This window comes from Ambystoma mexicanum, chromosome 2p, assembly GCF_040938575.1.
Source record: "Ambystoma mexicanum isolate Mex_15411 chromosome 2p, UKY_AmexF1_1, whole genome shotgun sequence".
NCBI lineage: Eukaryota > Metazoa > Chordata > Amphibia > Caudata > Ambystomatidae > Ambystoma > Ambystoma mexicanum.
In genome coordinates, this window is record NC_090923.1 from 75,892,680 (window position 1) to 75,915,049 (window position 22,370).

General features: G+C 46.2%; 1 protein-coding gene across 2 annotated transcripts in view; it reads left to right on the plus strand.

The window, feature by feature from the left end:
- LOC138566226 (laminin subunit beta-2-like) overlaps positions 1–22,370 on the plus strand; it is a 594,957-nt gene that overhangs the window by 300,157 nt on the left and 272,430 nt on the right. For both annotated transcript variants that reach the window (XM_069643287.1, XM_069643286.1), the window contains one exon: positions 4,341–4,468. In XM_069643287.1, the coding sequence (XP_069499388.1) occupies positions 4,341–4,468 (128 nt within the window). The remainder of the gene's footprint in view (positions 1–4,340; positions 4,469–22,370) is intronic.

Sequence of the window (22,370 nt, forward strand, 5' to 3'; positions counted from 1 at the left end):
AGCTCGAGAAGGAAGATATTTAGGAAAAGAGAGTTGAAGGTATTTTGGCCCAAGGCCCCAGACGGCCTTGTGGACAATGCAGAGGGTTTTGAACGTGATCCTCGCAGTCACTGGGAGCCAGTGTAGGGATTTCAGTCCTGGAGAGATACGGTCCCTGGGCTTGAGGCCAAGGACAAGTCTCGCAGTCCTGTTCTGGATGAGTTGCAAAGGGCGAAGCGTAGAGGCGGGCAGATTTAGATAGAGGCTGTTACAGTAGTCCAGCTTCGAGAGAACCAGGGCTCTAGAGACAGTGAGCTTCTGTGGGAAGGAGAGGAAAGGAAGGATACCTCTGAGGAGGTGTAGCTGGTAGTGTGACTTCTTAGAGACGTCGGATATGTGAGGAGAGAAGGAGAGTGTGGAGTCGAAGATGACCCCAAGGTTTTTTGCCTTGCAGGTAGGAGCAGGAAGAGGGCCCAGAGAGGCTGGCCAGAGAGCTGCAGGGAAGGAGGCAGTGGGTGTGCCGATGAGTAGAATATCAGTCTCACTGGCATTAAGGCAGAGGTCGTTGGCGGCACACCATTCCTGGATAGCAGAAAGTCAGTCAGAGATGAGGGAAGGAGAAGAGGGGGCCGAGGGTAGCCTGAAAATGAGCTGGGTATCATCCGCATAGCACTGAAAGTTGGGGCAGCGAGTGGCGATGCGGCGGGCGAGAAGTGCCAGATACTGGTTGAACAGCCAGGGAGAGAGGTTAGATCCCTGGGGGACACCACAGGTAGAGAAAAAGATGTCAGAGAGGAAAGACCCCAGTTGGACCTGGGAGGTTCGATTGGAGAGGAAAGAGGTCAGCTACGCCAGAGCCTGACCAGTGATACCCAGGTTATCATGGAGATGGTTGAGCAGGATGGTATGGTTGACAGTATCAAAGGCAGAAGAGTGATCAAGCAACATGAGAACACATGTAATGTTAGACATGCATGACCCTTACAATAGTCTGCAGACCTCTTCCTCGTCCCAGTACTCGAGTGGTGAATTGACATGTTAGTGTGCACTACTCCTAGCAGCCTCTTCCTCGTCCCAGTGTTGTAATGGTCTGAATGTGGGGAAATGAGGGGAAGGGCCGGGGGAGAATGAAGTTTGTTCTCATAAAGAAAAGGGGGATACCATGTATCGCCTCCAGATATCCTCTCAGTCCCCAAGGACGCTGCACCCAGGTGATCCTTCCTCGCATCTCCACTCCTAGGATCAGGATCCAAAAGCGATGGCCTTTCCCTGGCCACCTGAGAAGAGGATCCAATGGGAATAGGAGTGAGGATACCCTCAGGTTTCTCAAAGCACACAATCTAAAGATACTTTTTAGTCCAGCTATGTCCCCTATGCTCCCAAGGGAAAGGGGAATTTGATCAAATAATAAGGATCAAGTTCTCACTGGAATCCTGTGCAAGACCTGCAAAGAGAAAGAACACTTTTCATTACCAGCCTTGAATGTCTTCCCTTCAGTCTCTCTCACCCCAGTTCTCTACTGTACTGGACTACCTCTGATTACACTCTAGAACGCTTCTTCCTTTTCTTGGGGTTAGTCTTTTACTTTTGACCATTAGCTCTGAATTCTCATTAAATGTCCTATGGGGTGATGAACCCATGCTTAGTATTTATTGTTCTGAAAATGCTGTACTTTTCTCACCCTAGGGTAACCTTTCAATTAATTTCTTGTATCGAGTTCCGCTAAGTTCCGATGAGAGATTTTCCTCAGGGGCTGCCTTCGTTTTACTATTGTTTTTACCTTTCCCCACATTTTGGAGCTAAGTGCTCCACTTATGTCCTCCACTTACCTTGCTAAGTGCATCTGTTTTGGGGGCACTGACCAGTCCCTATGGCTATCAGTGCACGAGTGCTCTGTTCTTCACAATCAAGTTCTTTGTTTATTTTTCTGGAACACGTCAACTTGCATGAAGTGTGGTTGGGACACTTTGTATCTCTGTAAACTCTTTTCAGCAACTTTCTGGCTACTTGCATGATGTGTCGAAGATGGGCTGTTGGTACAGATACCTTTTTTAGTATTTTACCACTTAATGCCATATAGAGTAAAACCATATACTCTAAAATGGCGGTGCCACAGGGTTTTTGCCTGTTCTTTGGCTGTCCAGTCTTTTGACCTTTTTCCTCGCCTGGTGTGACTGGCATTTCCATATGTAGTAATCCCTTTGCCGGGACAAAGAGGTGATCATTGTGCGTGTGTGGCCTGATGTCAGGGCTCGGTCTGCCTGGGCCCAGTCCACATCCATGCCAGATATCTGTTGTTGGACAAAGGCTGTAAGGATTGGACATCCCCTGCCAGTTTGAATGGTGCAGATCTTTGCCATTGGTGGGCTGGGGGCAACTCCAGTCAGAATACTAGATAAAAGGAGGACCCCTTTCAGATGCTCTTCAGATCATTGTTACTCCCACAAAGGAGATTATCTTGCTAAAGACCCAGAACACATCGCAGGAAGATCGCCAGTAGCCCTTTCTTTACTTGCCCAGCGAAGCTCCAGCAGCTGGAAGAGCTTGTAACAGACCTGAAACCATCCTGTGTGCTAGCTAAACATCCTCCGGAGCTACTTCCCTGCAATGGTCGCCAACCTGAGTTAAGCGTTGGGGCTCCGTCGATCCTAAGCTTATGGAACAAGAAGCTTTTCTCTGAAGTTGCCGCTCTCTCTCCACCATGAAGAGGGGCCTTGCATGATCAGTTTTGTTTTTCTTGTCACAAGGGCCGCCTTCCACCATTTTCTCCTTTAGACCCTTAGTTCGAAGGTTTAGTAGGGTGTTTGCTATCTTCTTTCATATATATATCTATTAGTTCTTAAAGTCTTGATTTCTTACCTAGTTCTATCTGTTTATTCACTTACCTTGCTGCTCCACAGTACATTGAAAAGTATGTCTGTGTCAAAAAGTGAAGTTAGCAGAGCACCCAAAGGAAAGTGTATATATATTAATAGTGAAGTTTTAGTGAGTTACTTACATGTGGTCTTTAATTGCGAAGGGCTGTCTAAGGCCTACATAAATAACTGTATTTGTATAAGTTCTTTCTTACTTGTATTATTAAGAGTACTCTGTGTGTGCTTAGTTGAACCCTTTCCCACTCTCATGCCCTCCTAAGTTGAAGCCTTGCTGTTCAGTCACACTACCCAGATATAGTACGTCAGGTGATGGTGTTGGTTCCTATTCATCAGAATAGGGGGGCCTCTCAGAATCCGTCCACAGGGCCGATTCTGACGATTCGTCTTAAGAGATTCCAAGACTGATCTCAAACTATCCTTTTGCAGGGAAACGTAGAGAGAAGGAGCTCTGTCAATAAGTCGCACTTCCTTAATATGTTCCCTCCAAGCCCGGCGTTGATGCTTAGCTCGCGTGCTCGCAAGATATCCACACATGTGTGTACTAGGAAACCCTTGCCTCACCGCGCACACACACGCCTGAAACCTTCTACCCTCGTTCACAAGAAATGTTATTCCAAGAGCTCCAAGTAATGATACTGAAGATCACGCGCCCGGTGACATTCATTGTAACTTGTTAACGATGCCGACGCGCATGAGCTCTCTCAAACAGCTTTTTTCTTTTCTTGGCATGAAACACCAAAAACTATTTACAATTCAAGGTGAAAGTACCCATACTAGGTCAAGCCAATTGTTCTACCAAACCACAGGATTTGCTAACTACATATTGGCAATTCCGTTTTCTAATCAGTTATTGATTTCCCACCAGTTCTAATGATCATGTCCCAAAGAGGTTCTCAGCATCACCTGACCCCTTCTTCAGGTCACGAAGGCCTGCAGAAGGGTCCAGACCAGAGCTTGGGAGAAAAGAGACCTGTTCCCTAGATGATTTCTAACGGAAGGCAGTTCTAGAACCTTCAGCGATGTTCTATACTGCCCAGCTAAAAGTCTCGAACCAATCAGAAATTCAGACCTTCCCGTCCATCTTGGGTTGAGACAGAAGTGTCTAGCTGAAAAGCAGCCTTTTTATGGAAGATGTGAAAACCTGTAGCACCCAACATTCATATTATCAAGTTCCCACTCAGCCCTCACTCCCTTAAACTACACAAGCTATTAATGTCTCAAGAGTGCAAACCACCTCCCTGTCTTGTGTGCGACCATCATCCGCCTTGAATTCCCCTTCCTCGTCTTGTCTTTCGAGCCTTTTTAAAGGTCTTCCTTATAATAAATGCAACCGTCGCACCCACGTGATCCCCATGCTGACAAACCAGTATTACAAGTAAGTAACTTTCCCACAATGCAGTGTTTTGAGATTTAATTTCAAATGCATGTAGCGTCTGCACTCCCCAAAGAATGTCTCATTGTCTTTTTGTTCATGTTTATTCCCAGTTCCCGGAGAAGTGGGAAGAGGTCAAAGTTACTATAATCCGCCCTGGACCGATCCCTACCAGCAGCCCCTGCGGTAACACCATCCCATCGGACGACCTAATGACCATGTCCCTGCCGTCTGGTGTCAGGTAGGGGATGCATGTTTCAGGTAAAGATGCGGGTGCCTCTGGGGACTCCTGACATGTGTCTCAAGTATATACATCTAGCACAGGGTGCAGACAAGCCTATTGGGCACCCGAAATATTTCTGTACTGCCTATTGCCCATGAAAGGTCAACCAGTGATGTGGTGAGTTGTGGCTGCCCTTACCCCAGCCATTCCAGTCTCTTGGAAGCACTTGCTTGTTTGCAGTTTCCTATAGGCCAATCCACTACAATGCTCCTTTAGATCGTGCCTTGCCATCCCGTTAAAGCCATGAGACTTGAATTTAATTTTATCAAAAAGTTGATATAGCAGCCCGGGGCATTAAAGTAGGCTTCGAGGTATCTCGCGAGAAAGCCATTCTTCAATGGTTATATGAAGAATTAGTGCATGGGGCTGCGTATTCTCAAAAATAACCCAAGGAACCAGCATTAGAATCTTAAATTCAGTGTGTTATTGGGGCTGCTCTACCAACTTTCTAGGAGACACACCTGTCAAAGTTTTGTATTCATCCTAAAGCCAAAGAACAGCAAGCCAAATACATTCCAAAATGCTTGTCCCTTCCCTTCTTAAATTGCCCTGTATGAAGTCTTCCATCTGCAATGGTCTTGTCTCTCTATTGAAATTACAAGCTACTCACGCTTCCAAAAACTTAATCCAGCGGCTACAGATCCTGCAAACATGGCCGCCAGACTACCTCTTGACCTTCAGCCCTGTGACCATCTCACACCAGCGCTTTCTTCCCTTGATTAGCTTTCAGCCTCTGCTCACAATAGCTCTGCGTCATTCCGGGCACATTTGGAACAAAGTTCCAGTTTTCTTCAGATATCATTTTAAGAGATACCAGCAAGCCAGATCCCTTATCATCTAACTGTTTCATGACAATTCTTGCAGTTTTCAAAGAAAATGTAATTGGGTGGCAAAAACCATGAGGCGTCCAGATCCACCCCCTGGAATGATCTCCCGGCCACTATCAAATCTGAGGCTTACAAAGAAATCTGGGTGTTTAGGAAACCTGATTTCATAATGCAGCTGCTGCACAAGGTCTTCCAAGGAGACTGGGCAGAGATCATTTTGTAGCAAAGTCCAAGTCAATTGTCCTGTCTTTTTATGGGTGTCTCTTGCGTGTTTTTTTGGCGCCTCGACGCCCGCTGGATTCTGGCGTGGTATAAACAAATAAATAAAGAATATAAAAAAATCAAAGGGCCAAATTTGAGACTGGAAATGTGAGAATCCTGTGTTACTGGACTGTTCATCATATCGGTATCAGGTAATATTATCCCCAACAATAATATCGCCATATATATGGTCGTCGGGAAAGGCCACAGGCATATTATTAGTGGGGATAATTTTTGGGGTAAGGGTTGCGTGGGTGTCCCCCGCTCTCTTTAAAATAATATGGGGCTTGCGTAGGTGTCCCCCGCAAGTTCAATGGGTTAATATCACCACAAAATTCCGGTGCTATTCTTGTCTTTTTGCGGGGATATTAACACATGGAATCATCCTACGCCCTGCGAAGCCCCTTTGTTTCACTGTCAGCTGCCTCCCTTCGCCTTCCAGCAGCAGACGATCCCCCTTTCGGCCAAGCACGCTTGGGCCACTTTGAAGAATCCACACTCCACCTTGATCTTTCCTGCCCCTCGTTTCATTAGGAAGAACCCCCTGAAGCGTTGCAGAATCCCTCTGAAGCCAAAGTTAAGTAGCTGCTTCAGCATCAGGTGAATGGTGACTTGTGGGGGAGGAGGGAGATTTAATTTTGGTTTCTGACTGTGTGCAATGTGTGGACAGAGTTTGAGGCCTGTGGGACACTCTGGGATAGAGTTCTGTGCTAAATGACATGGGATTCTGGCCCCCGGTCCGATCTCCTGATGCGCGCCTGCCAGACAATGTTTCGCTGCCCAAAAGGGTATTGCCCCGAATGGCCAAAGCCCAACTCTCTACTGATTACAGCTCCTGAGCATGCTAGAGTGAGGTGTGAGGTGGCACTCAGCCTGCCAACCAAAATACTAAGGAAGGTGAATGGGATGCCTGGGGTCCTCATATTCCAAGCATCCCTATCTCTAGCATGAGTCTTATCAAAGGAATGTAATTTTGGTTTGTTCGAGATTTTTGGCACATAAAAGGTTCCTGCGCTATAGCACTGAGCTACGGTAGAAATCAGTCTCTTATTGTTTCCCACTTGATTGCCATCAGGCAAACGCCAACTATGGGTGATGGTCTTCGAGTCTGTGTGTGAGGGGTGTTTTGCGCAGCCTCAGGGCCAACTATTTACCCATATCCATTGTGCTGAGCCGACGCACAGATGCAAATGGCCATCACATGAGTGCCCTCTGTCCTTGGGATAACTGCTCTCCGGGTGATCTCACCCATGTTCTATTCTTCTGTCCATTATCACATGCCCTTAGGACAAGGCCATTAACTCTGCTACTGAAAAAGAAAAACTGTAGAACAATAGTCTATGCTAGGGAATACCTGTGATCTGTTCCAGACAAGCAAGCTGCCTTCGCTGTATGTTCCTTCATCGAAAGAGGCCTCTCATTGGTTGATGATTGCTGTCAGCATCATCATGTTCTATCTTTATCGATTTTTATAGGTTTTATTATTGTTATTTTTATTTCTTTTTCGTTGTATAATTGTTTTAGCCTGTATTGTATTAAGGTTCTTTTATGATGGTTTTAACCTTCGACATAAAGATTTATTACTACAAAAAGTAGCTTATGTTGATGAGGGGAGTATCAGGACTGGTCCCTTACCTCATTATCCCAGTTCCAAGATCCATGTTGTACAATTTACGGTGCCAGTGTTTCCATTGTCCCCATCCCCATGGGACTCCATGGGAATGGGGATTAACAGAATTACGCCTCCGGAATTACCGGGTCACTGGGGTTGTAATGCCCCGGTGATTCCGGCAATCACGGAGGCGGTAATTCATTCCGGGTCCGGTGGCAGCCTGCTGGTTTTTCCCGCACGGCTACCGCCGGACTCGTAATGAGGCCCACAAGGAAGCAACGAAAAGCGTGGGCTGACAGTTCACTTCCAATTGATACATGAGGACCCAAGGCACTAATGAATAAATATGTGTTTCTATGGTGAACCTTTAGGAGTTGGGAGGGTTGTGGAGGTAGTACGGTAGCCCTGCAGGGTACATGTCCTACTGCGGGACAGAGAGGTTCCATTTTGCAATCCCGGCATGTGGAAAAGATACAGAAAAGGGCATGCATTGGATGCAGCAAGGGGTGGAAGAAAATGGTTGACGCAGGAAAGTCCGGCACGGGCTGGAAAGCACGCCTCCAGACATTAATTAGGAAAGCAACGTGCCAAAAGGGGGTGGAATAGGTACAGTGTATATCTAGCAGACATGGACTCAGTAGCTGTTACTGCAGGTCTGTGGGACAAGGCTTTCACAAACATGTCACCCTGTTTGGGATCCTCGTTATATCGCATGGTCATTACTTGGGTGAAATCCCTGGACAGATTAGACCTGGAGACATTTCTCCTAACTGCAACTGAATATCTTGATCCCTCTATCCTCTCATCTCCAAGGCTTTCAAATAATAGTGCCACATTTCACAGTGAAAAACATGGCACGATCCAGAAGGAAGTATGAGTAGATCTTTCGCCACATCACCTTTTACCCTTCAGGTAACACCAAATAGAGTTCCTGTTGTAATCCTGCCCGAGGACGCTCATTGCTGCCCAATTCTGGATGGAATGAGATCAGTGTACACCTCTGCTCCCTGTGCTTGGGAATCCCTGCACCATTTGAAAAGCATACGCTCAGAAACTATACGTATGGGTTTTCCTAGGATCAAGGGGCAGACCCATTCTTTTAATATTTACATGGCGGTAAAAGATTCAAGAGGGACACATACATTTGATGCCATGAAAACCGTCAAATGCCTTTTGCTTTGTCAACTGTGCAAAAAGAGGGATAAAGACCTGCCATGTCCTCACAAGTCGAAAATCTACAGGAGCTGCTGGCCCCAGAGACGTCCCTAGGTATCCGGTCTTCGGCGGGTTATAGCATTTCAGCGTGTCTTAACTCCCATCTTAACTTCCCGGTGTAAAGGTAATGGATCTCTTCTCTTACATCAGAAATCTGCTAGAAATAAAGATACAAAATAATCATTAGTGTTCCTCTACTCCTTAACTGAATCATGGCTTGTTAGCAATGCGTGATAATCCAAAGGATCAAGTGTCTCAGAGCAGTCTTCCTCTCGACATTTTCAGTAGAATGGTTTACTCTACTGGATGCTTAGCTCTCCTTTTTTTTCTTATCTTGAAACACCCTTGAAACAAGGCCACAAATGAATGTTGCTTTTCAGAAAATGAATTCTTTTCAAGGTTTCTAAGGGCAGTATCTAGTAGCATTCTCTATCAATTTGCCATGATCTCTGGCCATTGGCTATGATTTCTAGGGATGATGGGAGGTGTATTCCAAGACATCTGTAGAGCCAAAGGTAGCAGACCCTGTCTTAATTATTCTTTTTTTATATTCTTTTTTTATTGTGAATTGGTTTATCAATTAAACTTACACAAAACACAAACACAGTATACACAATTATATCCAAACAAAAACAAAATAAAGTATAGATTAATTTCATATCTGTAATAAAACAATTGAAATCATTGCTAAGAAAAGAATTATAAAAACATTCATCCTTCATAAATATCCAAACACATAACTACCATTACAAATTCAGCACATTTTCTATTCACCAGAGTAGGTTAATCCAATTTGATTCAAGAATTTCAATACAGCAATAGTGAGAGGTTTCTCATGCTCATTCATAAATATTACCCCCAATTCCTCCTTATGCAAACATGATTCATTATGAACAAAACCACTGAACATCAATATTCTACTATTCTGTAAAGCAGGGAAATAAACATTAAAGGCATTCTAGTTTGGACCACTTTCTCGTTATTACAATGTACACAGTTTAACAGCCCTAGATACTTTTAAGCGTATAAAGACAATTTCTAGAATCTTCAGTAGATTTAATCTGAAGCAGAGAAACTATTCTGTCCAGAAATCTTTTGAAGGTACATTGGAAGAACACCTAGGGGTTTATAACAGAGACTGCTATATAGCTTATAAATTCACATTTTGTTAATCATCTCTATTCAGTCTTCACCAAATAATTGTGTCTTTACATGGCATGGATTACCTTTTAAATTGCCTTTTGACATATCAATGTTATCTAGAATAATCACAGCAAAAAGTCAAATCTAATAATACTGAATTCAGTGATGGCTCCAATAAATTCCTAAAAAAATAGAATATTTTCCATTTGAACCAAGCACAAATAGATACTAAGCCTAATTCATACCTTAGTACCACTACCGGTAGACGATTCGGCAAGCCAAGAAGCATTTTCCATACTATGGCTTCTATTTTGTTCCAAAATACATTTCTTGCTAGGTGACTGGTCTCTAAACCATATAAAAGAGTTGGAATAACCTTAAGGTGATAATTCTCTATGAGTGGTATTACAGAGAATCTGGCATATTTTCCCTTAATTCACTTCATCTCTGCTGCAAATTGTTTAGCCCTATTATTTAACCTAATTATTAGAAACTGCTTACTTGGCGACATGTCAATTTTACCCCCAATATAGGTAATTCCACTAATGGGTGTTATCACAGAGTTAGCAATGCTCCAATATTCCAAGTATATGGCTCTCGGCTCTGGAACAGCATTCCCAGAGAAATTAAGACCCTGGAAACTATCTATAAGTTTCGTAAAGCTCTGAAAACGTTGCTTTTTGATAATGTGACTCTGGATTTAACAATCTCTTCTCCCCAGCCCTCCATCTGTTCTAATTTCTGGGTACTTTGTGCTCATCTCTTGTCTGACACTGTGTGTGCCGCTATACGATTGTTCGTCATTTTACGCGTTATGAATACATTTAAAAAAAAGTAAAAGCATACGTTTTTTTCTGATTTCTTGAAAATCGGTCAATATTTGTTTGTTTTACCCTGATCAACACATTTCCTTTAGAATAGTTATTAATGCCCTTCAAGAGCCTTTTTTAATTGAGTGTGATCAACTAACACGAATCGTCAGCATAGACAAGCCAGTATACCTTTAAGGTACCAATTTCTGGGGAGACAAAGGCTAAATGCAATACAAAATTACCCAGATCTGATGTATAAAGATTGAACAGTCAGGGGGCAATCATACAGCTCTGCCTAAGTCCTTTAAAAGTCTTCTTAACCTAAGGTACTAGTTCAATTGTTGATTTTAAGCTCTTATCTTCCCTTACAAAAATCTCTTCTGCTTGGCAGTCTATTTACAACAATGAGGGCAATCTGGCTGGCCTTCTCCCGACAACACCTGACCCATTCCTTTGGGGGAAGTATCTATCCAGCGCTGCGATTAGTGAAGCAGTACAGAGTCCTGCTTTGAGAACACCTGGTTGGCAAACTGCATGGAAGTGGAAGACATTGCCGGAGAGCCTGTTCTGTGCAGATTCTGCATGTTCTGCTTCTCGGATTATCTGTCCAAGGACAAGGACCCAAGCAGCCATCATCCTAGCTGCCTAAAACCTTAGTCGGGGGTACTCGTGTAATGAGATAAAAACTCAGTCTTTTCAGAAAGACTATATGGATAAAAAAAAACAACGATAGTACTGTTAAGAGTCCATAATTTGACCTACTCTTCCATTGGCGTGTGCTCTACTAGCGTCCAGTGTTCTCTCCGACCTATCCTGACTTTCTGTCCCTATTTAAATACCTAATCCTTACCATACTCAAATCTTCCTAGGATATTTACAGATCTTTTGTCTTATTTGTTTATATTCTTTTTTTTGTGGGGTATTTATAAATCTAATATTGAAAGCACTAGGTTAAAAAGAAGGTTTAACTACTTTCTTCTTGCTGGAGAATTGTCTAAAGGAAAATCTTTTTCCACTTATGTGAGTTGCCTGCCATTAAGGGTGCTATGCTACTAATGACCTCAACCCCACCACCCACCTCTGGATTCCAGACACTCCCCTCCATCATATATTGGGAAGGGTCTGGTTTGCTATTTAGGGAAACTGCATTAAGGACATTACAGTTTACGGTTAATCACTCACCACAACCCAAGCACACATCCATAGCCACAAGAGGTCTGTTCTACTAAAGCCCTTTAAGAAAAAAGGGGGCCTGACAGCAGTCTTCTGATAGTTAATGGTTTAATTGGCGCTGTAAACGTGCTCCTGTTGTAATAAAGCTGTTTTAACCAGGTCAGTCTTCAGCCGCTTTAGTTATAAGCACTCTCCATGTCCTTCAATTCAGTCCTGTTAAAAACAGCATTGTCCAAGGCAACAGTTTGGACTTGTGTATAGGTATTAGATAGACATTTGCCAGACACTGCTAATATAAGCCTAGGTACTTGCAACATTTTTCAGCTGCTAAGTTTAATGACCGATTAGTACTATTACGGCAGTGCCTCAAAAAATGCTTTCCCCATGTTTACTCAAAATCCCAAACTATTGCTATTGCCAATGCTTGTTTACTGAATGAGTCTTAAACCTGAGGCACCATGTATTAGAAATTACAGGCACAGCAGAACGAGTAATTTTTAGGTAGATTTTCATTGTTATGTGAAATCCCCTTCACATGAGTCCGTCAGCCTTTTTTGCTGGACTTACTGGATTTTTGTCAGTTCTCCTGAGTGAGTGGGAACCTTTTTCCACACACACTCATTCTTTTACCATATCTTGGGAATCCTTTTATATTTGTTTTCATACCTTTTTCATACTTTCATACTATCCTCCACGTTTTGTGGCATCTTTCATTGGCTTTTGCAGCACACAGCACTCTCTGTGCAGTGTTGCTGGGAGCCCCTTGGACTTCTCTTTTTATTTTCTATTATTTCCCTTATGGGGACACATGCTCCCAAGGACAGGGTGATATTTCTATCCTTCCTATCTTTTTCTATTGTGAGATCAGCACACCCCACCTTATGTGGAGGGCTGAGGGCTATACTGTATCCCTGCTCTCACTGGCCCCATCTCAGCGCAGCCCACGCCAACATCTTTATTTCAGGCAGTGTCCCCTGTGCTGTGGGGACACTGCCGCTTCCACCGCTGCGCTCCCTTGGCCATTTTGATTTCAGCCGTCATCCCCATGACAACGGAACTCTGCCTCTTTCACACTGTGCGTCCGTGGCATTGTTGGGGCATCTGGCTTGCCCCCTGAGTAATGTATCAGGGGGCACCTTGAATCTAAACCTGGGCTGCTCGTTCAACAGCCCGGGACTGTACGTTACCTGGGCTGCCCAGCAGAGCACCCCGGGACTTCCTACTCCTGCTGCTTCACCCAAGTAGCCCGGTAATTGTATTCACTGCTCCACCTTACTGCATGCAGCAGACTTTGCCTCTCTTCACTTCCCATGCTGCACCTGGCATACGAAGCCCAGGAGAACTTTCATGAAGGACCCGCCTTGCTGGCCACAAGGTGGACTGCCAGAGGCACGGCCGGGCAGCCTTGTCTGGACTGCCCCTTACACGCAGCCCGGGCTGGGCTGTTATTTTTTCAGCCCGCCAGCACCCTGAAAACTGCCTGTGCCCTTGATATCGTGGGGCCATCGGTCTGGTCCCAGGTGGGCCATTGCCTGCTACGGCCCTAGGGCGGTCAAGCCTCCCTCTGGCTTAAGCAGCTCAGCCCCCAGCTCAACCCCCCTTAGTCTCTGGGGGGGGGCTCCACCACACGCCACCCGGCCTATATATATATTTCTGAGGCTTGTTGAATCTGTATAGGCCGACATCTAGTGGAAGTTGCAGAGTATTACAGTTTGTCTTTCGAAACTCAAAAATGGGCGTGCCAGTAATACTATCCCTAGTGTGACGTCCACTGTACCCATGATCCCTCATGCTTGTAGGACCCTCAGATTGTTTTTTTCCGCCATACTTGTCGGAAGCATAGTTGCAGAGTTCCCTGGCTTTCAGCCATTTTGTCATAATTCATCTAAAATTCCCCGTTCTCTAAATCCCACGTTGAGATTCCGAAGATCGACGCCGGTCCGAAGAACGAACAGCCGTCGAGACTGCACGATGGACTTTGGGCCTCGGAAGGCCGCTGGCCTCGGCCCGGGCCTCGGAAGGCCTCTAGCCTCGGCCCTGCAAGTAGGGAGAGTGGGGGGTGGACATACTCACACTCGTTATTTCCTATATATACTTGCCCGCTGTCATAACATAACATATGGAGATTACTCCATTTAAATTCTGCCCCAGGTGCAACCGTAAGTTTCCTTGGGTAGATAAGCATAACACTTGTGATCTCTGTCTGCCTAGGGATTGCCCCAAAGCTAATTGCAGAGCGTGACGCACACACTCTACAGAACCTAGCCAGACCACCCCCGAATCTCGGCGCCAGGCGTTGAAAGATTCAGAGAAGGCCCAAAAATCAGGGAAACGTGCCTCTACTCAGGGGAAAAGGGGAAAACAGCAGACAAAGTCATCAGATAAAACTTCTGTACCCCAGGGCCAGAAGGACAAGCATAAATCCTCAGATAAAGACAAATCTAAGACCCCTGACCCTGTCACTAGGCCCACGGGTGTCCCTCCCCCTACACAATATATGGGAATAGAAGAGGAGCCTCAGCAAGAGGTGATCATTCCCAGTTCCAGGGAATGGAGTTCTGAGGACATCGACAGGGTGATGAGAAGAATGTAATTTATGGCTAATTTCTATGAGAAAAACCCAGACTATTTTCTGAGTTATCAGAATACCCCTGTCACCTCTACTCCTTCTGGATCCAAAGACCCTCAGCCTCCTGGTAAGAGACCTCGGAATGAGACTCCCGATCAGGGTCTGATTTCAGACCTACCCTCTACTCAACCTTACCATCAGTATGCTGAGGATCCAGACATACAAATTCTGGGCGACCAAACAGGGGTCGATTATTACGGAGATGACGAGGAACAGGATGAAGAGGAGGAAGATGAGGCAGAGGCCTATAGTTTAGACTCACCTATCTCCATAGAACCACCGGTCAATGACTCACCTGTGGATAATCAGCCACTACTAAATAAGGTCTTAGCTAAAGCTGCAGAGCACTTTCACTTAGACACTCAAGGGGCTCAAGAAGAGAGGGTCTTTGCAGAGGAAATCATGGGGGACAAAAAGTCAATTTCCCAAGCCATACCAGTTCTAAAGTCTATCCAACGCAGAATTGATCCCTCCCTATTCACTCCTAATCTCACCAGGGCAGTCAACATCCCGAATTGAAAAATTATTCAGGGCCGCCCCTTCCGTCCCGCTTTACATAAGGGGTCAGCTTAAGCCCGACTCATTGGTAGTTACTACCACCAGGAAAAGGGCGGGGACACCTCTAGCATCATCGGAAGCTTCCCCAGACAAGGAGAGCAAAAAGATATATGGTCTAGGAAAGAAAGTGGCCTCCACTTCCGCTTACCAGGCAAGAATCGCGAATACCACCACTCTGCTGGCAAGTTATAATTGTCACCAATGGGAGCAGGTAGCTGCCCTCATTGTCTCCGCACCAGAACCACTAAAGGGCCAGTTAACCCAAATTGCGTCGGAGGGTAGATCGGTGTCCGGGTGCATTCTGAAAGTGACTTTTGATGCAGCAGACAATGCAGGCCGACTCATCGCAGACAGCACTGTCATTAAGAGACACGCTTGGCTGAGACAGTCAGGGTTCAAACCCGAGACCCAGGCTACTCTTATCGACATGCTGGTGGAACCGAATGTCTTGTTTGGGAAAGCGGTAGAGGAGGCACTCAAAACTGCCAAAGAAGAATACGATACTCTAAGGTCCCTGGGACAATAACTAACAAACCCACAAACCAAAGAGGAAATAATAATTTTTGTCTCTCACGTGGCCACGTTGTGGGGTGGCAACCAACAGACTACCCAGAATTACCCTAGAGCTAACAAGAGGGGCCTTGGTAGAGGGAGAGGCAGCCCGGGTAGAGGCAGTGCGCCTCCCAGCAAACAGTGATTCTCCGCTCAGGGTCCCTTCCCATGCATCCCCAGTAGGGGGGCGCATTTCCGCCTTCACCCAGGCATGGGAAGGGATCACCTCGAACAGATGGGTGCTGTCCACAGTGTCCGTGGGATACTGTATCGAACTATTGGAGCATCCCCACAACCACCCTCCAAGACACAAAATACACTCCCTGGACCACCAAAACATCCTCCTCGAGGAAATCATCAATCTTCTCGCAAAGGACGCGATAGAACTCGTCCCGGGCAACCAGGTAAACAAGGGTATTTATTCAACTTACTTCCTTGTGCCAAAGAAAGATCTGACAATGCGCCCAGTATTAGACTTACGCCCTGCAAACAAGTATGTCAAGCCCCAAAAATTTCACATGACTACACTCCGAGAGGTAATCCACCTCCTAAAGAGAGGAGATTAAATGGCAACATTGGATATGAAAGATGCTTATTTTCATATTTCCATGGTACCAGCACACAGAAGATTCTTGCGCTTCAAGGTTCATGGTCAGCACTACCAGTGCAAGGTGCTGCCCTTCGGTATAGCCTCGGCTCCAAGGGTATTCACCAAGGTACTGGCGGTAGTGGCGGCGCACCTACGCAGGGAGACAATCCCAGTGTACCCTTACCTGGAAGACTGGCTCATCACGGGGGAGACCCCAGTAATTTGCAGATCCAACATCCAAAGAACGATCAACCTCCTCTTCCAATTGGGATTGTATGGGAGCGAGGGGTCCTCAGGCCCCCTCGCGTCGTATGCTCCTCAGTACAAGACTTGGACCACGTGCGTCCGGTAGTGGGATTGCTCCTTGCCCTTATGTAAAGTTAACCCTGGTTGACTGCTGCATAGATGGGACTACTGAGAAGGACATGGGGCATCCATCTTTTGTGCCCCCTTTCGACTCCATCTTGGGTAAACAGGCCTCACTGTGATAGTACAGCAATGCTCAGCTCCACTTCCACCGTGGCAGCCAAGGACAGAGACACACACACACAAGGCGCGCAGGCAGCTGGCTGACCCCCACCCTTGCAGTCCCCCTGCGAAGGAAAGCTCTGCGCTTCCATTCTCACGCTGAAGCTGGAGAAAGTTGCAACAATCAATATGCTACAGTTTTCTTCCTCTGAGATCACTGTTCGTCTGAGAACCGGCATGTGAACCAGGATGAGCTAAGCACTTTCTGCTCGATTCGTCCTCATAAACGTGCAAGCCACCCACCCCCATTAGAACAATTTATTGCCATCTTACCCTGCACCCCTGTAAGGTATTTCTTTCAAGTGCCAGACCCTCGCCTGTGCTGCGAAACCCACCCAATACACTCCTTACTAACCTTAAGCATTTTTACTACTATATATGCTTTTACTTGTACTAATGAGTTTGAAACCTAGGAAAAGATGCAAAACACAGCCTGATTCTTCTACATGCACAATAAGGTCAAGCCCTCCAATTAAAGCCACAAATGACCCAATTGTACTGACAATAATCATTGTGTGTGACTTATGTAGAAATGTGACAAGTAGCATAAAATGTTTTAAATAATTTGTTATTTAGTGTGTAACATATTAGCTTAGGTAGTGACCACAGTGACCGGACCCTGACCTGCTTGGAGCACAAGATGTTTGACGTCTGTCAGCCACTCAGCCAACCAGGAGGAAGACATGCCACCCACCCCTACAGCACCACACCGCCTGGCCAATCGGTCCATTTAGCATTTTTTGTTAGAGTTACTTTAATTAATATAAATATAAGTGTGATGTAATGAGATTTGGTAGGGATTTTTGGGTTATTTCCTAGCTGGAGAAATAAACCATCCTTTGAACTCTTGCAGCCGTGTCTCAGTGCCTCTTTCCCCGACAAGGGGTTGTGTCAGCTATTTTATTTTCTCTCGCACGTAGTAAGCCGGGGAAAGGCACCTTCATTTTTGGTGACCCCCGCAACGTGATTTAGAGAGGTGCCTTGAGGCCTGCGCCGCCCGGCAGCGAGATCCAGGGCGCCCCCCAGCAGAACCATCGCCTCTGCGGTTGACCAGACTGTTCACACCAAGAAGAAAGGGTCAAGGGTTCCTGGTTGACGAATACCCAATCGAAAAAGCTGCTCGCCAAGGCAGGCCACGGCTTGATTGGGGGATGGACCTGAGCGAGGTCCGGCCATGAGCGGCGACCCTCGGAGTACCTAACTGAACACCTGGAGTCCTGGTTGCAAAGACCACAAAGAAAGGTAAGGGGAAATACGGGAAGAAGGGAATTAGCAACAAAGGGAAGGTAGTTAAGAATAGGGTCTGCGTGAGTGACGGTGAGGTTTTTCTGATCTATCCTTTATATGGCCATTAGGTGAGAAGAAGAAGAGAAGTGGTATCCTAGCCCGTAGGGGGTAGAAGGCGGCGCCGCGTAGCATTTGTCCTGACCAAGTGCAGAATAGAGATAAAGAGAAAAATAGTAGGGGTCTCGTGTAGGCTCAGAGTAGTTTTTAGAATATTCTTTTTCTGTGAAGGTAAGAAATCTTGAGATATATTAAAGGTGAAAGAGGTGGGGAGTGAATGCGAAATAGTAGGTAGAATAGGGAAGAAGAAAAAACAGGGACAGTGAAAGCAAGCGTCCCCAAACAGCACGATCCTCCCCGCAATGAGAGACAATGAAGGACTCTCCCAGGATGGGAATAAGGCCAAGACAGAGTGCGGGTGAGCGTAAATGGGAGTTTATCAATCAGAATATGGCATGCAAAGAACTCTGCAACCTCCGAGAGCGCTCTGTCTGACAATAGCAAAGACAGGCGTATATATTTACAAAAAACGTCATCAAAACCTACATACTATAGGGGGCACAAGTTCATTGGGATTGGGTGGCGACGACTAACTATAGGTGCTGCTGCGGCGTGGTTGGTCTTGGCTGAAGGACGTCACTGGTCACCCTCGTGGGTTGGGCTGGGCCTAGCAGGTCGGCATGAGTTCATCCGGGCGGTGTTGGTGTGCCAATGCGGTCTGGGGCAGAGATGAATGCCTTTCCTGACTTACTTGCCCTCGGCCATGCACACCGCAGTCATTCAGTCATTTACAGTGTTATTCTCTTTAGTAAATCTTCCAATAGGTTATTTTATAGGTTAATGCAACACAGGAGGAATGCACCTTGTGAGGGGTCTGGAGGTAATATATCGAGGCCTGGTTACCCGTGTCCTGTTGACCGGGGCCTTAGGTCGAGGGGCTAAGCTTCGGGGCCTGGGACGGGCGGTACAGGTCTTTCTGCCTTGTTAGAAGTTTGTTATGGATGTTCCGCTGCGTGTTGTCAAAGTGTTGGGTGTCCTGATTGCACAGGGCCATAAGTCTAAGATGGTCTGGTGGGTTGTGGGGTTTACGAGGGGGCGCTTGAGTTTAGACAAAGGTTTACTGCTGTGCTGTAAATAATGCAGGTGGCTGGCCGCGGCCTTGGGTGCTGCAGTGGGGGCTACAAATCTTTGAAGTGGCTCCAGTCTAGTCGGGGGAGGTGGGGTAGCGCAGAGCGGGCCTCTGTTCTCATGTCTTGGCGGCCTTTGCAGGGTGGGAGGGGGAATGGCCTTGTACGCATTCACAAAGGTATCTCCCTCGTGTGTTGCCGAATGTAGGTAAAAACATCACAAACATTTGAACACTTTCTATAATACTTATTCAAAATCACTTTAAACGTGCATTTAACTTTGCTGGATGTGTCTCGAGTATACCCAGTCCGAGCACCATATTTGTATATTATGTTCTAGCAGCTACAGTATTTTAGTTACAGGCATATACATTCGCAGTAAATGAGGTAGTAGTTGGGTCGGTGGAGTACATAGAAAACGACCCGCCACTGTACGTGACGGTGGTGGCACATAAGGGGCTTAGACATACACACATGATAAGTGCATTCTCGCGCATCCTTTCCATGAGTTCATAGTATAGTTTCATTCGCTTTCCCATATACTCTAGCAGCATTAGCTTAGTTATGGCGCAAAACCATGGGAGGTAGGTTGCCCAGTGATCCACGCAACAAACAGATCCCTGGAGCGTTCCTTTATTATTAGCATCCACCTGCAATGGTGTGGGCTCGTCATTGCTTATATCATGGGAGCATGCTCTCTCATTTTAATACATTCTACAGGCGTTTGTAATATACGAGATTTTGTGGAAGAAAGCATACTTTGCAGGTGGTCTTTACATTAATATATACATGTATAAGACTGTCTGCCATCAAATGACCATTTTACCGTTCTTCTCATTGTTCAGGCCTGCTGGCCGGGTCATGCTGATAGTGATAAGACACTGCGGGAGGTGAACTGTTACAATGTCAGCGTATTTCGCTAGCTCATGTCCGTCTTGTTCGTGGGAACGTGCTCGCAGCGGATCTGCCAGGGTGCTGCGGCAACAGGGATGTGACTCTCCTAGGGTGGGGGCCGCGCTACAGTGCGCTGAGCTCACACCATCTTTACCGAGCAAAAAATGGTTTCTGGGCCTAGCTAAATTTGTGTGGCAATCAATACGTGTGGGCACTCGATATGTGTGGGCAATGTCTCCAGCGGGCGAGCCCTCCACCACCTGGGCCCGGGTGGCACGAGGGAACGCCCAATGAGCCATAGCCCTCACCTGGGGAGAAAACGCAGGCGAGAGGGGTCTTCTGGACCAGTCCTCCCCTACAACAGTAACAGGGAAAGAACAAACGCGCGCAGGCAGTGCATGTGTATGTTGCATGATTACATGTTTGTTGGTCTGCTTTTATGTATATTTCTTGTTGAACACGCTAAAGTATTTTAGTATAAGCAATTTGTGATTGATATAAGGTAAAGCAAAAGAAATAAATTGTGAGGGGTGATCAGGTAACACCTCTCAGAAAGCTAATGTGACATATGGTAATTGTGAGCATTGATAAAGAACGTATTATTTTCACATATTGGAACTGACATACCAAGTGAGAGGTGGGAAGAGATTCAAAGGTACCAGAATACACAGGAAAGGAAAAGAAATATTACCATGGGGGGAGTAATGCCACTAGCACATATTTGCCAGCACCTTCCACTATATAGCGACAGGATACAGAAGTATCACGATCAGTGGATCACGGAGTTAAAAGAAGACGGGGTTACACCAATTTGGCCAGAAGGAGGGTCATTTGACAAAAGAGTGTTGGACCTCGTATCAACACATTTGCTAGCGCGATACAAAGGGAAACAGTTACAGAACCGGAGAGAAGTGTTGGATTTATGGCGAATGTTTGAGGAAGTTGCCCCCACGGCAGAGGGTCAAGGTACAAGCCGAATGACAGAAAAGCAGAAAAACCCTGAAGAAGTAGGCGGGACACCAAAAGAGGAATGCTCAACAACTACAACCGAAAACGAAGTAACAAAAATCTATCCCTTAATGACTAGGCCAGCGGTAGGGTTTAGTGAACCCCTGTATATACCACCCACCGCCACTGCCCAGGGCGGAGCAACAGCCTCCGAACCTCCAACATATGACAAAGGAGGCCTGTACGGCCCCATGAGCACACCTCCTGTGGATATAGCACGTTTAACAGGTGATTTGAATCGTCAGCTAGCACACGCACAAATGGAAATAACACGGTTAAGAGCTTTATGTGATAAAGGGCAAATGTTGCCAGGGGGAGGGGAGGTACCCCCGCTGTCAATGGCAGATCTCACACCCCCTATAGGGGTAGCAAGCAATGCAACTCCAGCAGCCTCGGTATCAGGACAATCTATAGCATCACAAGGGACGTCATCACAGCAAAGACAAGAACAAGAGTGGCAGTCAGGACAGTTCCTGTTCCAATTGAATAACAAACCAGTGAGAATTATACGCCCAGATATACCGGAGAGTCAACAAAGTGGCGACCAGGGTGAAAGACAAGGAAGTGAACCCAAGGAAAACTGGGAGGATAATAACGAGCTAGAGTCATAAATAGAAGAAATATGGGACGATTTAGATGAATATGAAGAGGCAGCTGCCGCAGAGGGTTCCCCACTGCCAAACCGCCATTACCCAGACACATTATCGCCACCATTATGGCAAGGTAGATTAAGACAACGAACAGGGGAGGACAGGAAACATACTGGTAAGTAAAACGAAAAAAGGGAAGACGAGTAGAACGGGAAAGAAACAGAAACTACAAATGCCACTGATACATAAAGGAGCAGGTAGACCAAACTACATTCCGTGGGCCCAAATGGACAAAACCAACTTGTTAAAACTCCTCCCCCCGCTGACGGGAGGGGCAGGTAAGTGGATACATGTAATTGAGAAGAACACGGCAGGTGTACTATTAGCTATAGGCGATATAAAAAGTCTATTAGTATCAGCAATCGGGGATCAAGCAGACACAATCTGGGAAAGAGCAGGATTCCCGGGAGTAACAATGAGCTGTGACCGACACGATGGATCACCATTCAACAATGTTCGAGCACAAGTGTGGGATGCATTACGGCGTGCATTTCCAGACGTTCCAGATTTACATGCAGTGATGCAGTGCACGATGGAGGAGAACGAGGATCCTGCGCAATTCATTTTGCGAGTGCCAAACTTATGGAGAAGCGAAATTGATACGGGATGGAATCAATCAACAGCTTTATTCTATTTTATCATTAAAAAAGGGTTGCCGAAATAAATGCAGAAGGCCTTGGACAAAATAGCTGGGATCGAAGCCAAAGGGTGGCCTGAAATTCAGAGCATAATTGTACACCACTGGAGGAGGATCAAAGAGAAGGAAAAGGAGGTCACGCAAAAGAGGCTGGCTGACGAAGCAAAATTAGTACAGACGAAATTAGTGAAGGTCGCCGCCATTACTGCCAGTGCAACAGCAGACAGAGGAAACGAAGGAGAGGAAAACGCGGGAGGAAGGCCCGTTGGGATAGAGCGCAGTGGGTTGGAGAGGACCAAGGACAGTGGAACGGAGAGGAACAGCCATGCCAAGGATCACAGTGGCAGAACAGGCCGGCCCA